Source organism: Pholis gunnellus (genome assembly GCF_910591455.1).
Source record: "Pholis gunnellus genome assembly, chromosome: 7".
Taxonomy (NCBI): domain Eukaryota; kingdom Metazoa; phylum Chordata; class Actinopteri; order Perciformes; family Pholidae; genus Pholis; species Pholis gunnellus.
The window spans coordinates 10174721-10189569 of NC_136533.1; the positions used below are offsets into that span (position 1 = coordinate 10174721).

At 39.0% G+C, this 14849-nt stretch overlaps 2 protein-coding genes across 2 annotated transcripts; one reads left to right on the plus strand and one right to left on the minus strand.

Annotated features, from left to right (window-relative positions):
* Positions 1–1111: 1111 nt before the first annotated feature.
* cyp19a1b (cytochrome P450, family 19, subfamily A, polypeptide 1b) lies at positions 1112–3490 on the minus strand (the record flags this gene model as incomplete). The annotated part of the gene is made up of 9 exons (XM_079163498.1): positions 1112–1363; positions 1442–1680; positions 1769–1931; positions 2007–2121; positions 2205–2319; positions 2449–2625; positions 2798–2952; positions 3033–3183; positions 3403–3490. 9 exons carry the CDS (start codon positions 3488–3490, stop codon positions 1112–1114), a joined length of 1455 nt encoding a protein of 484 aa, XP_079019624.1.
* A 1947-nt stretch (positions 3491–5437) lies between these two features.
* On the plus strand, positions 5438–14599 carry LOC306698123 (uncharacterized protein). Its single transcript, XM_079162301.1, has 30 exons — positions 5438–5865; positions 6643–6694; positions 6812–6829; positions 6914–6985; positions 7309–7362; positions 7802–7921; positions 8792–8848; positions 8958–9041; positions 9439–9528; positions 9694–9780; positions 9868–9942; positions 10091–10171; positions 10263–10355; positions 10442–10516; positions 10666–10746; positions 10836–10928; positions 11015–11089; positions 11239–11319; positions 11409–11501; positions 11589–11663; positions 11812–11892; positions 11986–12078; positions 12165–12239; positions 12388–12468; positions 12562–12654; positions 12737–12808; positions 12948–13022; positions 13316–13441; positions 13537–13690; positions 13783–14599. The coding sequence occupies exons 1-30, from the start codon at positions 5545–5547 to the stop codon at positions 14243–14245; spliced, it is 3090 nt and encodes a 1029-aa protein (XP_079018427.1). The 5' UTR covers positions 5438–5544; the 3' UTR covers positions 14246–14599.
* Positions 14600–14849: the final 250 nt, after the last annotated feature.

Here is a 14849-nt window from a genome sequence, read left to right on the forward strand (position 1 = left end):
AGGGACATTATTACAGTAAAGAAGAACATTTCTGATGATCTTTCCTCTCATGTGATATTTGCTTCATGGAAAGAATACGATTTGAAATATTTATTGAATGAGTATTGTTTACTTACAACAAACATAAAAAATACTATTATCATTTGATTTGCAGCCTTTATCATATGGTCCACATTTCCATTCACTGAGACCCTAAAAAGAAGTTATCTCTGTTTACTACCAACATTTTTTATAGAGATTTAACATGAAAAAAACAATATAAGATAATGAGGGTTAATACGTTTTTATCTGGATTCATCATACTAATGCATTTACACACAATATTTGATATATATATATATATATACTTGTGTATATAACACTCCTCACTATTCTACACTTTAACATTGATATTTTAACTTTATTAATGCTTAAAACAGTAAACCTAAACAGTAACGCTAAAGGAAACGGATACTGTCTGTAAAATATGTCATTGACATGTTTTAACATGTTTTAACTTCATTAACAGGACTGAACTCGGATCAACATTACAAACTGAAACACTGGCTGATTGACTCAGTCCAGGTCTGAAACAAAAGCAAGTTGGAAGAAGTAAGATTATTGCAGAAAGTAAGATCCGTGGCAAACGCAGGGTTATGATACTTACACGTTTTGTTCAGCAAGATATTCTTCACAAATGAACACCACTTTTTTTTTTTAAGCATTAATGCAATCAGCAGAAGTAAAATGCTAATGTTAGGCTACAAAGTGACGTTTTGTGGTCTCATTTAGCCTTTTTTAATACACGTAAAAACTTGTGAGAGGGATTTACTGAAGTATTTAATGTTGTAGAACAAATTTTAAAATGTCTTTAGCTTGTGTAAGGCCATATTTCAGGCAGCTCACCAAAAACCCTTTTAGATAACACATTGACTTTGCGACGAGGGAACCGTGTCCTGGTTTTAGGTCTCATTCCTGCAGCACTCTATATTGAACTATGAAAACCCAAAGTGCCAACGTTTGTGTGTTTTTGCACATTTGTACAATCAAGGGAATATTTTTGTATCAGTTACATACTTCACAATATGCACTACCAAGTAGTTTCCACCAATATGTGACCCCTGCACGTGTCTCAGTGCTGACTGTGTTGAGTTGATGTTGTTCGAGGGATGAAGCGCATGGCCAGGCTGTGCTCGTCCTCCACAGGCTGCTGTGACAGGTTGTTGGTCTGCCGGATGCTGCTGAGGGTGCAGCCACGGCGAGGACACACGGTGTAACGGGACAACAGAGTGACCAGGATGGCCTTCATCATCACCATGGCTATGTGTTTGCCCACGCAGGAACGAGGCCCGCACCCGAATGGCTGGAAGAAACGACTGGGCACCTGCCAACCAGAGGAGGTAAAAACTGAGCTGCTGTTGTATAGAGCCACACGATGTTGCACAACATTCACCAGACTTACTGTTTTGTCAAAGTTCATCAGGTTGAACTCTTTTGGGCTTGGGAAGAATTCGCTCTTATGCATAAGACCAATGTTCAGAATGATGTTGGTTCCTTTTGGGATTTTAGTGCCTTCGATGTTGTCATCTTTCAGAGCTTTTCGCATTGTGAAATCAACCACCGGATGAAATCTCAAAGACTCATTGATGAAATTCTCCAACACTGTTAAGCTTTGATAATCAATGTTTTCACCTTTTTCACCTGGAAATGAAAACACAGCATTGACGGAATAGTTTTGTTTTTAGCTGTCAGAGTGTAACAGAGAATAATACAGCACAAAGGCTCTCACTCAAGACAGCGTTCATCTCCTCCACTATACTCAGCTCCACATCTGGGTTTTGTTTCAGCAGCATCAGCATGAAGAAGAGGCTGATGGAAAGTGTGTCGGGTGCTGCAATCACCATCTCCAGCACGCACTGCCTGACGTTATCTGCTGAAAGCTCTCCGACATTCTGTTCAAACACATGACACGATCAGGACGGTACCGCAGGTACCTCTGCGGTATAGATTTATCAAAAGGGACAAACCTGAGCAAAGATGAGCTCTGTTGCAAAGTCAAGATCATCATCCAGCTTCTCAGACTCATTTATAATCTTTCTTTTCATTTCAAGAAGGCTCTCCATCACGTCCTGCAGCTCTTGGCTGTTGACACAAGAAGCCACGCATAGATTAGGTTGAAGAAATCAAGCTAAATGTTGAGTTGCTGTGATGCGTGAGGATCTTACGCTGCTCTCTTGTGCTTGTTGTACAGCCATCCAATCTTGAAGAATATATCAGGCTTAATAAGAACTGTTTGCCAGGTCTCAAAGTAGTTGTGGATTTTCATCAGCAAGTCCTTTTCTGAGTTATGAGGAACAACAACAAAAAGCAGGAATCAGGAGCTGCAGTGCAAGAATTTGAAATATTATTTGCTGGCAGCAAATAAGCAGTTTGAGTGCAGAATGTGCAGACAATGACAATCCAGCTGACCGTTGAGCGGCACCCTCAGGAAAAGCCTGTTGGAGATGTCCACCACTACGACTCTTAGCAGATTGAGTGCGTCCACGTGTCTGGAGGGGTCGGTCATCTTCTGCAAGTGGTCCAGATGTTTGGCTGTGGAGCTCGCACAGATTCGCACCGTACGCTGGAGGCCTGGGCCTGTCAGAGCTGTAAAACAACCATGAGACAGTACAGTCGTTAAAATACAAGAAAGCAGTGTTTCAGTTATTGCAAGACTTCAATGTTGCAGGAGTTGGAAAAGAGAGAGAGAGGGAGAGTGGTACAATAAGGCACCACAGTACTCTGACTACATACTCTCTTGTGTAAGGTTATTGCTCACCTTTAGAAAAATATGTCCTCACTTTTCTCCAGAGCAGGACATCGCTGTTGAAAATGATACCCTTCCCTTCCATCCCAATACACTCCAGCCCTTTTTTGCTCCCAAATCTGGCTGTGTAGTGGGCGCTCCTCAGGACATGATACACTGCTGAAGACCTGGAACAGTAGCCAGGCTTTGACTCGCTACAGATTCATGGGATAAGATAGAAGTTTTTTTATTATCTCAAAAGACTTGCCTGCTCAGAATGAGGGTCTCCTCGCCGTTAATCCAGACCCGGACAATGCTGCCATATTTGTTGTTGTAATAGTTGCTCGCTGTTCCAATCCCCGTCCAGATGAATCTGCCGTAGGAGAGGATAGGACCGAGTCCTGCCAAGAAGGACGGACCTGGCAGGAAGAAACAGGTGTTGACTGAAGACATAATAGACCCCAGGCTGCTAATGTCCAAGTGAAAACAGAGGTCCTCCTGTATGGGAATCAGTTACTGTTTTCATTATCAATAACGTGATGCAGAAACATTTACTTTTGGCTCACACCTGCAGTCCCTTGAACATGTCGAAAAAACCGTGCAACGTTTGTACAAGAACAGAAGCTGAAGTCTCTTACCGGGTATGTGTGACCGTTTTATTTGGCTCCAGGCCGTGAACAGCAGCAGTAACAGCAGTAGAAGCAGAACAGTGCTGACTTCAGACATTGTGTCGACAACCTTGCTGCCAACGGTGAGTGTCTCCGGCGGCTGCATCCCCATCTAAACACACACACATGAGCAGGCTCACTGTGTCCTCTGTCTGTCCTGTGCTCATATAGCTTCTCCTTTAATAACCAGCAGACAAAACAAGCTCACCCGTTTGTTAAAACAAAATAGAGGAACCTACATCCGTGGACATCCCTTGTAATTCTCTTGTCCTTGTGTATAACACAGCAATGGAACACATTAAAACCAAAACACACCCACACGAAGCTTTAGGATGAACGGTTTGTTACTCAGACAGCTGCTCGTGTGATATGTCAGTTTATGTGTGGGTGACATCTTTTAATGGTATTACAGGTTTATCATTCTCTTAATATTAGGGTCTTCTCTTGAGATATCATGTACATTGTGTTCCAAATATTCCTGACAGAACTCATCCAAATAGAAACATGTGAGAGTTAGTTTCAACTGAATTTCATTACTTAACATTTGTGTTTGACTTTAGTGTACTACAGGAGCTAACACAGTCTCTCAATACAGGAACAAAATCCACATAATTCCATTTTTAAATTGAGTAAAAATTGGGTTAACATTTGCTCAGATTTCATCTTTTATCCTTAAGAGTATCTTTTTGCCTTTTTTTAATTGTTCATTAACAAATGATCAAAGAATCGTACTTACTTCTCTTGTTCTTTTCGACCACTGACGAGTTGCAGTGCAGTTTAAAGTGATGCAGTTCTTCCTCCACCAGTTGTAAGGATGACCAACATGCTCCTACCAAATAAATCACAGTCATTCAAGTGTTTATAAATCCTCGGTTAAGCCCTCATTTTACTGGTTGCTTAGAAACACTGCCACTTTGGGGTTACAAGTACCATTAGATGCACAGTGCACAGGCCAGATAACGGTGCACGTCTAACGAACAAAAGAAAAGTGTTTTTTATTCATAAGAATGCAAAACCTGCAGGTCTTTCATCCCTTTTACTCTGCAGCACTTTTTTTGATGGATTTACTTCACATGTAGCTTTGTTCAAAAGAAAGAAACCCCACTGTCCCTTGAGGAGGCTTTTCAACTAGAAATTAATTAGCTGGGTCAGGCTGACCCTTGCCAAAGGGAGTAGGGATTTACTCAGCAGTTCAGAATAAGAAACACCAGAAAGAGAAAATGTCATCTTTATTATTTAAGAATTTAAAGTCTTATAAATGTCATGAACTGGTGTCAGTGCTCCTCTACTTTAAAACTGAGAATGGATGCAAAATCTAAAAGGGGAAACAGTGTTCATGCAGAGTTTGGGTGCTTCTGATGAGCTGTCCTTCAAGCCTAGTACCTGAATAGCTGGTATTCTGTTGATAATGATGTTGGCCTCAGATTTAAGGGTTTGGGTTCGGGCTTTTCTCCAAAGTTGGCTGAAAAACCTGCTCTCCTGATTGTTGTAGAGACTAAACTGGATAATAAGAACTTTTTGGAACTGGAGAAACTGTACTGTTACTTCTCCACCGACACAAGTGGAGAAAAAATATGTAACTATACTATCTTTGTAAATGCATTATACAATAACTGAAAAACACAAAATTACATTTATTAAAAGGAGATTTTGGTACACACCCACCCACCCACACACACTCGGTCTTTTATTGAAAGCGCTCTGAAAGCTCTTTTGTAAATCCAAAGAATGCTCCACTTGTTCACAACTTATTTATTCCACTTCCATGTCATTTTGTGTAGGACGGACTGGTGGCAATATTGAGAGGAAGAGCATCAGAATGATGAGAAGCACGAAGGCGTGTCATTCTGGGAATATGTCCATTAGCTGCTTCTGAATCATAGGCCTACAGATATTTACTGTTTCCCAGATTCTTGTTGTTGCGCAATGCATCATGTGGTTCTCCAAAGTTACTGACGAAACTCAACATGTTTATGTCTCTCCAACAGCTTGAGCGTAGTTTCCCTCTGACGTCTCATCTGTTGGCAAGTGGTCAGATATGTGCTGCATGTGCTTGTGAATTTCAGAGCTCAGATTACACTGCAGTGGAGGAAGAACGAGCAGGGCACAAACATGGAGATGAGTGGAGCTTCTCTGGCGTGCAAAGTGCTGCTGGTGGGGACGTGTGCGTTGCTGCTCCTGAGCTCAGGAGGTTTCGTGTTCCTGCTGGTACGACAGAAAGAGCTGACGGAGGAGCTGGTGAGGTTGGACGCCCAGGTGCAGTCGCTGTCACAGAGCTGCAGGCTGCAGGCGGGAGTCCTCCGGCCCACAGACCCCGCAGAGGCTGGAGAGCTAAAGAAGCTCCAGCGCAGCAGAAGAAACCAGGAGGGAGAACCAACACAAAGCGAGGACGAGAAGGATATGATGATGCTGATGACATACTCCATGGTTCCTGTAAGACACCTAAATGCTTTGAAGTGGGCTCTTTATATGAAATTGGGAATATTGCAAACTGTTTACTTCTGTGAAACACATGAAAAGAGAATTTCTCATTATGTTATTAGAAGACTGAAGAGAGCAGCGATTAACATCTCCTTGCTTTCATCTTTAATAGAAACATTTCCTCTCTTCTCCCTTTTTGGGAGAAGAAGTATGTCCGTGAAATGCAAAGAATCCAAGAGTCTGTTGCACTGATTTGTTTTTCCATTGAGTGTTTCCAGGATTAATTGTGTAGAGCAGCGGTGTGTGACTGCTCCCCCCTCAACAGTTTTCACATCTGATGGGAACTGGCATTTCTCCAGAGGGCGCTACTGTATCTTTTGACAGCACATTACTCATTCATTACGCACGTATTTAACCAAAATAAAGGATAGTTTTATTATTGGCATGATCGATTAATAATCACCAATAATAGTTAAGGCTACATCAAGCATTATTCTATCTTTTATTTTCCGGATTAATTGATAAGTCGTTTAAGAAATGTCAGAAAATTGTGGAAAGAACGCTCAATGCAAGTTCCCAGAGCACAAAATCATTAATCCATTATCAACTAGTATTGTGTCAACAATCAATTTAATCTCTAACAATAGGAATAATGGGAAATTAAAATAATTGTGTCACAAGAAAAGAAAAGCTGTTTGTATCATAGTGATTCATAAAAACAAAGTGTGTAGCATTATAAAGCACAATAACAATCAACACTGACTTCAACGTCTGTTTTCTTTATTTCAGGTCAAAGCCTTCGTGGATCTGTGTAATAGCTCCAGAGGACTTTGTTTCACAGGTGCACTTCTCAAATACTGTACATTCCAGTGCTGTGGTTTTTATTGTTGCTGGTGCTTCTACTCTTTTTGGTTTGTATAAAATATTGATTTATCCCCCCCCCCCCCCCCCCCCCCAGGCCCAGCTGGACCACCAGGTAAAAAGAAACACTTTAATTAACTTCATCAGTTATTTATACTAAGCTGAATTTGTTACTGCAGCCACAACTTGTTCCTGTCAGGTTTGCCTGGTAGAGCTGGTTCATCAGGACCCCAGGGTGCGCCCGGGCCGGAGGGGAGACGAGGAAAAAGAGGTGAGAGATCTCAGAAAGTCAGTCACAAGTTTCAAACAGTCTTCCCGTTGTTCAGCCATCGTTGCATAACATGACAACCCCACTCGCTTTTCTATCGCTGCCACGTTAGCAAAGCATGTGAGATTGATTCAGTTGAAAACGTTTACTGGACTGATTAAACCTGAATTATGCTGGTTTCAGGTCGGCTCGGTTGTATTTAGCGCTTTGAGACTTCCTATTTAAAATGTACATGTTCTCAGTCCTACAATTAACACATGATCATCCTGTTTTTAATTTCCATTTTCAAACTCATTGGTTTAAACTAAATACCTGTCAATGACTAGGACGCCCTGGACCTCCCCGACTGAAAGGAGAGACCTGCAATGAGATTCTGATTGGTGAGCGATAACGACATGTTTGAACCTGATATGAATAACGTGATTAACAGAGAGGAAGTCAGTCACACTTCAGATTACATCTGAAAAATCTTTTATTTCTATGTTATTTTGGGAGTGAGTTTCTTATAGATTATAAGAACAAACTGAGGCTTGATGTTTGGCTCTACTTCTGGTGAGGTTTCAAGAGCAGCTACATGGCCACCTATGTGTTCAACACTTTATCCTGTTGTGGGATGTAATAAACAAAGTGAACTTGTTTTTGATCAAATCTTAATTTAATGATTCTTCTTTTCTCCAACTTCAAATTGGAAATCAATGTTTTGATTTAAAGTTTCCCTTTGAAGGTTATTTCAAACGTGCCTGTCATTGATGAGCAGTATTGTTTATTCGGCTATGTTTACATGTCTGACATACAGCCACTGCATTTTAATATTTGAAGGTCCTCCTGGTCCAAGGGGCCCAGCAGGCCCACCTGGTCCACCATGTCCTGCTTGGTATTCTAATGAAGGGAGAAACAAGACCATCGAAGAACACAGCCGTCAAAACAACATGCTGATGGGTGAGAAGAACAGAATCATTAATCAGTGAACCAGCATGTTTCGAAGGTTTGAAGTTATATCCTTTGTTGGTTGTATTCATGTTGTTTACTGTTTAATAGATTCCACGAACACTTTTTTGGGGGGGGGGTTTGAGATAATAGATTAAAGGTCACCCTCCTCTAGACAAACATTGTGACCACGCACCTTTATTTGTTAAAGGACCAGCATGCAGGATTTAGGGGAATTTATGGGCAGATATGGAATCTAACTATGCTTTCATTAGTGTGTAATCACCTGAAACTAAGAACCGTTGTGTTTTTGTTACCTTATCAGCCTTCATATTTACATAGAGAGCGGGTCCTCTTCACAGAGTCCGCCATGTTGCTCTAGTTCTTCGACACGCTTGTGAAGGGAAGGGGTGAGGAAAGGAATCTGCAACCTCACCGATAGAAGCCACTAAATCCTGCTCATTTCTGCTTTAAATTAACTGACCAATTATATTGTCTGTAAATTTTATTCTCCAATGTCTAAATACTTTTTCAGAGGAATCTCTACACCGCCAGGAATACAATTCTGGTTGGGAAATATTTAATCCTTTATTCATTTATTATCCCCAAAAAGTCTTAATTTAAATATATTGAGTCTAAAATACTGAAATCAGCCTATAAAATATGCACCAAATGTTGTTTCTCAATAGTGAAGTAACTGCGCCAGTAAAAAGGTAGCAATGCCCGCTGATCACAGATATGCTCCATGAGGGCTTTTCATGACTACAAGGGGGGACATTTGTCAGCATAAAGTGTTGGCTATTCATGTTTTGATAGTTATTAATTTTAGAAAAGTTTGCATAAAGTTAACCTTCCATTTCTTCTCTTACTCTACATACTTAGAATCATCTCCTTCTGTGACCGATGCAGACAACCGCAACTCAACAATGAACAAGAACGGTAGGAAGGAATTCAGAATTTACATTTAGTGTACAACAATTAGAGTTAATGATTTAGATTATAGGCTGTTTGTGACTTAGTAATAATAATGATGTCTTTATTTCCACAGAATTACCACATCCAGTAAATGAGAGCAGAGATGTTTTCAATGTTATCGCCTCTAAAACAACTCTCGACACAAGTACGGACTCTGGTAAGCAACCGTGATAGGACAACTTTTTAAGTTTGTAAACATTACATCATTTTATCAATATTATTATATTATTATTATTTATAAAACCATACTTGTGTACATAAAGTAGGCCCATTCACTTTTGAGTATAAAGCACAATGGTGAGTAAATAAATCTCAGATAACACTACCAGCTTGTAAAGACAGCAGAGGCATTCGTGTACAACTCATCATCATAGTCAATGAGGTAAAAGACTTGTTTTAAAAGTAAACATACTGGATATGTGCCTTAAAACACAAGTGGTCATCAATTAAAAACCCAACTCAATGTGTTGATCATTCCCGGTAACAATTTTCATGTTAACTGATTCATTTTACAGCCCCTGTACTACTGTACTCATCTTATTAAATCTCCACAGTGTTACCAACACCACATCCAACTCGTGAAGCCCCAGAAGTTTTCAATGTTACTGACTCTGAGAAGCTGCGAGAGACAGATAAGGAATCTGGTATGCAACCGTTGCTGGAAGATGTCATTGACAGATCTCTTTACTGATCTGTTTGTAGTGTATTGTTTGTATTCATTTACAAAAATGTGCTTAAAGAATCAAGTATCTGCAGGAAAGTGCTCCCTGTGACCGTGATGATGAAACTCAATACCTTTTATTTTCTAGAGTCAGTATCATTTCATAAAGACTACAGCCATGACACCCTGAATAACACTGGGAATGTTACAGACGGACCAATACAAGTATTAACAGGTAGGAAACACTTTGTTTTGAATTATGAGTAAAGAAAGTGACCATAACTTTAAAAACAATATATATATGTTTCATTTCATTCCACAGTTCCTCTCTCTGTGGACCAAACCAGTGATTCATTCAATAACAGTGGAGCCATTATTGATGCACCCATGAAAAGTGGTAAGAAACTGTCTATTGGTATCACTGTTTGGTATCAGTGTTGATCAATTCACACATTTAGTATTAGCATTTTTTATCTTCCCTCAAGAGATGTGCATTTAATATCTGTACCATCTCTTCTAGTTGAATCTCACTTTTCTTTCTGCAGATTCAGCAACTCCTCGTCCAACTGAGAACAGCAGAGATGTCACTGACTCTGAGAAACTTCTAGACACAAACAAGGAAGCTGGTAAACAACCAGTTTGAGCAGCAGGGAGACTTAAAAACAAACTTTATTTATATGAAAAAAGTTAAATCCAAAACTTTGTTTTATTTTCTAGATTCAGTATCATTTCATCAAGACGACGACCGTGACATCTTGAACGATACCAAGAGAGAAAATGTTACAGACAGACCGATAACATTATTGACAGGTGGGAAACACTGTGTTTTGAATTATGAGTAAAGTCGTGACCATAACTTTAAAGCTTTATATTTAATGTTTCATTTCCTTCCACAGTTCCTCTCTCTGTGGACCAAAACAGTGATTCCTTCAATAACAGTGGAGCCCTTATTGATGCACCCATGAAAAGTGGTAAGAAACTGTCTATTGGTGTCACTGTTTGGTATCAGTGTTGATCAATTCACACATTTAGTATTAGCGTTTTTTATCTTCCCTCAAAAGAGCTGCATTCAATATCTGTACCATCTCTTCTAGTTGAACCTCACTTTTTTTCCCTGCAGATTCAGCAACTCCTCGTCCAACTGAGAACAGCAGAGATGTCACTGACTCTGAGAAACTTCTAGACACAAACATGGAAGCTGGTAAACAACCGGTTTGAGCAGCAGGGAGACTTATAGACAAACTTTGACTACATGAGAAAAAAGTAAAACCCAATACTTTTCTTCTCTAGATTCAGTATCATTTCATCAAGACTACAACGATGACATCTTGAACGATACCAAGAGAGAAAATGTTACAGACAGACCGATAACATTATTGACAGGTGGGAAACACTGTGTTTTGAATTATGAGTAAAGTCGTGACCATAACTTTAAAGCTTTATATTTAATGTTTCATTTCCTTCCACAGTTCCTCTCTCTGTGGACCAAAACAGTGATTCCTTCAATAACAGTGGAGCCCTTATTGATGCACCCATGAAAAGTGGTAAGAAACTGTCTATTGGTGTCACTGTTTGGTATCAGTGTTGATCAATTCACACATTTAGTATTAGCGTTTTTTATCTTCCCTCAAAAGAGCTGCATTCAATATCTGTACCATCTCTTCTAGTTGAACCTCACTTTTTTTCCCTGCAGATTCAGCAACTCCTCGTCCAACTGAGAACAGCAGAGATGTCACTGACTCTGAGAAACTTCTAGACACAAACATGGAAGCTGGTAAACAACCGGTTTGAGCAGCAGGGAGACTTATAGACAAACTTTGACTACATGAGAAAAAAGTAAAACCCAATACTTTTCTTCTCTAGATTCAGTATCATTTCATCAAGACTACAACGATGACATCTTGAACGATACCAAGCGAGAAAATGTTACAGAGGCACCAATAACATTATTGACAGGTAGGAAACACTGTGTTTTGAATTATGAGTAAAGTCGGTGACCATAACTTTAAAGCTTTGTATTTAATGTTTCATTTCCTTCCACAGTTCCTCTCTCTGTGGACCAAAACAGTGATTCCTTCAATAACAGTGGAGCCCTTATTGATGCACCCATGAAAAGTGGTAAGAAACTGTCTATTGGTGTCACTGTTTGGTATCAGTGTTGATCAATTCACACATTTAGTATTTGCGTTTTTTATCTTCCCTCAAGAGAGGTACATTTAATATCTGTACCATCTCTTCTAGTTGAATCTCACTTTTCTTTCTGCAGATTCAGCAACTCCTCGTCCAACTGAGAACAGCAGAGATGTCACTGACTCTGAGAAACTTCTAGACACAAACAAGGAAGCTGGTAAACAACCAGTTTGAGCAGCAGGGAGACTTAAAAACAAACTTTGACTTCATGAGAAAAAAGTAAAACCCAATACTTTGTTTTATTTTCTAGATTCAGTATCATTTCATCAAGACTACAACGATGACATCTTGAACGATACCAAGACAGAAAATGTTACAGACAGACCGATAACATTATTGACAGGTAGGAAACACTGTGTTTTGAATTATGAGTAAAGTCGTGACCGTACCTTTAAAGCTTTATATTTAATGTTTCATTTCCTTCCACAGTTCCTCTCTCTGTGGACCAAAACAGTGATTCCTTCAATAACAGTGGAGCCATTATTGATGCACCCATGAAAAGTGGTAAGAAACTGTCTATTGGTATCACTGTTTGGTATCAGTGTTGATCAATTCACACATTTAGTATTAGTGTTTTTTATCTTCCCTCAAAAGAGGTGCATTTAATATCTGTACCATCTCTTCTAGTTGAATCTCACTTTTCTTTCTGCAGATTCAGCAACTCCTCGTCCAACTGAGAACAGCAGAGATGTCACTGACTCTGAGAAACTTCTAGACACAAACATGGAAGCTGGTAAACAACCAGTTTGAGCAGCAGGGAGACATAAAAACAAACTTTGACTACATGAGAAAAAAGTTAAACCCAATACTTTGTTTTATTTTCTAGATTCAGTATCATTTCATCAAGACTACAACGATGACATCTTGAACGATACCAAGAGAGAAAATGTTACAGAGGCACCAATAACATTATTGACAGGTAGGAAACACTGTGTTTTGAATTGAGTAAAATTAAACCATGCATAAAACATTATATATAAATGTCATTTTTCATTCTACAGCTCCACTTTCCGCAGACCAAAACAGTGATGCTTTCAACAATGCTACAGAGGCACCAATTAGATTATTAACAGGTAAGGAATGCTTTTCCAAATTATATGCAAATGTAACAATGGCCTTTAGAATATTTGGTTATGTCTTTTGCATGATTTTGATGCTACACTATCTCACCATTAGTGTCTATGTGCACTTATGTTTCCTTTCATGTTTCAGCCTCACTTTCTGTAGATCTGGAGACGGACGCCTTCAACATCAGTGGAAATATTATCGAAACACCCATGAAAAGAGGTAAGAAATTGTTTTGTGTCCTATGTTTTGTTTTAATAATAACCAATAATCTTAATTTATTAGATTTATCTTTTCTCTCAAAGCCCATCAATCATCTTTGCCACAAAATTGCCACAGATCCCCAGTTATATTGGCTACATATCTATCTATCTATCTATCTATCTATCTATCTATCTATCTATCTATCTATCTATCTATCTATCTATCTATCTATCTATCTATCTATCTATCTATCTATCCATCCATCTATCTGATAACTTATTCAAATACTCTACCTATCTTCTTTTACTTAGAGGGCAGAATTAGAATTATTAAATGTCCGGAGAAAGCCACCAAAATGCAAAGCACATTTGGAGCCTGGATGTCCGATGCATCCCAGCAGGATGGAGGCCGATACTGGCTGGCCGATCATTTTTCAGGTATATTTTTATATTTTTAGTCTACAAGTCATTCATCAAAGAGATTTGTGAGTTATTGTGGATTTACAGTAATCACTGAAACATTTATTTCCCAGGTCGAGTTTTGGTGGAGCACAGCAACGACATTTCGATATTTAATGATACAAACAACAAAATGATAGACGTCGGGAAGTTGTTCCAGGGCTGTGGTCATGTTGTTTATAAGCGGTCATTTTACTTTCACAACGCAGGAACAAACAGACTTATGGCGTAAGTGATTGTATTACCTTGTATAAGACTTTGTCCCTGCCTTATTAACGTACTCATTCTGACTTTTTTTAACTTGTGTAATATTTTTACAGATTTGACCTGAACACCGGGAGAAGAAACACTCTGATCATGGAAAACAGCAGATATCACAACCTGGCTTATCTTTTCTGCAACTCAAAGACGTATTTCAAGTTTGCTGTGGATGAAAATGGACTGTGGGTCATTTTTGCATCAGATACAGATGATGATACGATGGTTGCAAAGATTAACACTGATAGATTCTCTGTGGAGTCAGTCATTAACACTCACTACCCTACATCTAAAGCAGGAAATGCTTTCATTGTATGTGGGGTGCTATATTTTACAGATGACAAAGACAGAACAATTACACATGCCTTTGATTTAAAGAAAGAGAGTCCTCAGGATGCAAGTGTTGATTTAAGGCCAGCCAATGGCATCTTGGCTATGCTGTCATATTATCCCAACAGAAAGCTTCTGTATATGTGGGACAACAGCAGCGTGAAAATATGCAAAGTTAGACTCAAATGGACCTAGAAATAACCACAAAACTTGTAAAATGAGTAATAAAGTTATTTGTAAAGGCACTTACCACTGACACTGACCCGATTTCGACACAGGAGGTTTAAGTCACACTGGACTTGTTCACAGTAAATATGTTACTCAAACTACTGACTGCTAATCTTTATTTGTTTATTCCAAGATACCTCAATTTTGGATTTAAACAGAGTCTATAAAGAAAATTATGCCACATTTGTTTAATTTGAATTATTATGTACAACTGCATTTCCAATGCCACTATTGAACATGAAGGCCATTTCAACTTTCTAAATAATGTTGATTTATGTATTTATTGTCATTAAACTACAAGGACAAGACAAGAGGACATGATTTGGTCAGCACCAAAGCCTTATCTGTTATTATTATCATTGCTGCTAATGTATAACAGATGTCTGAGACTTTTTCCTGCTATTTCTTATGATATCTCTGATTGTTTACATAAGAATCAGAATCAGCTTTATTGGCCATTTATGCGTAAGCATACAAGGAATTTGACTGTTTTTTTCCCGTTGATACTACATACGCAAAAAAAAACAAGGACAAAAAAGTAGAACAGATATAAGCATAAACATTTAACTAC

Excerpts from the sequence above, each read along its gene's own strand:
- LOC306698123 (XM_079162301.1), top strand. The coding sequence starts at position 5,545 with ATGGAGATGAGTGGAGCTTCTCTGGCGTGCAAAGTGCTGCTGGTGGGG. Across the intron at positions 10,747-10,835 it reads AGACACAAACATGGAAGCTG|ATTCAGTATCATTTCATCAA; the intron begins GTAAACAACCGG and ends TTTCTTCTCTAG. Across the intron at positions 11,893-11,985 it reads AGACACAAACAAGGAAGCTG|ATTCAGTATCATTTCATCAA; the intron begins GTAAACAACCAG and ends TTTATTTTCTAG.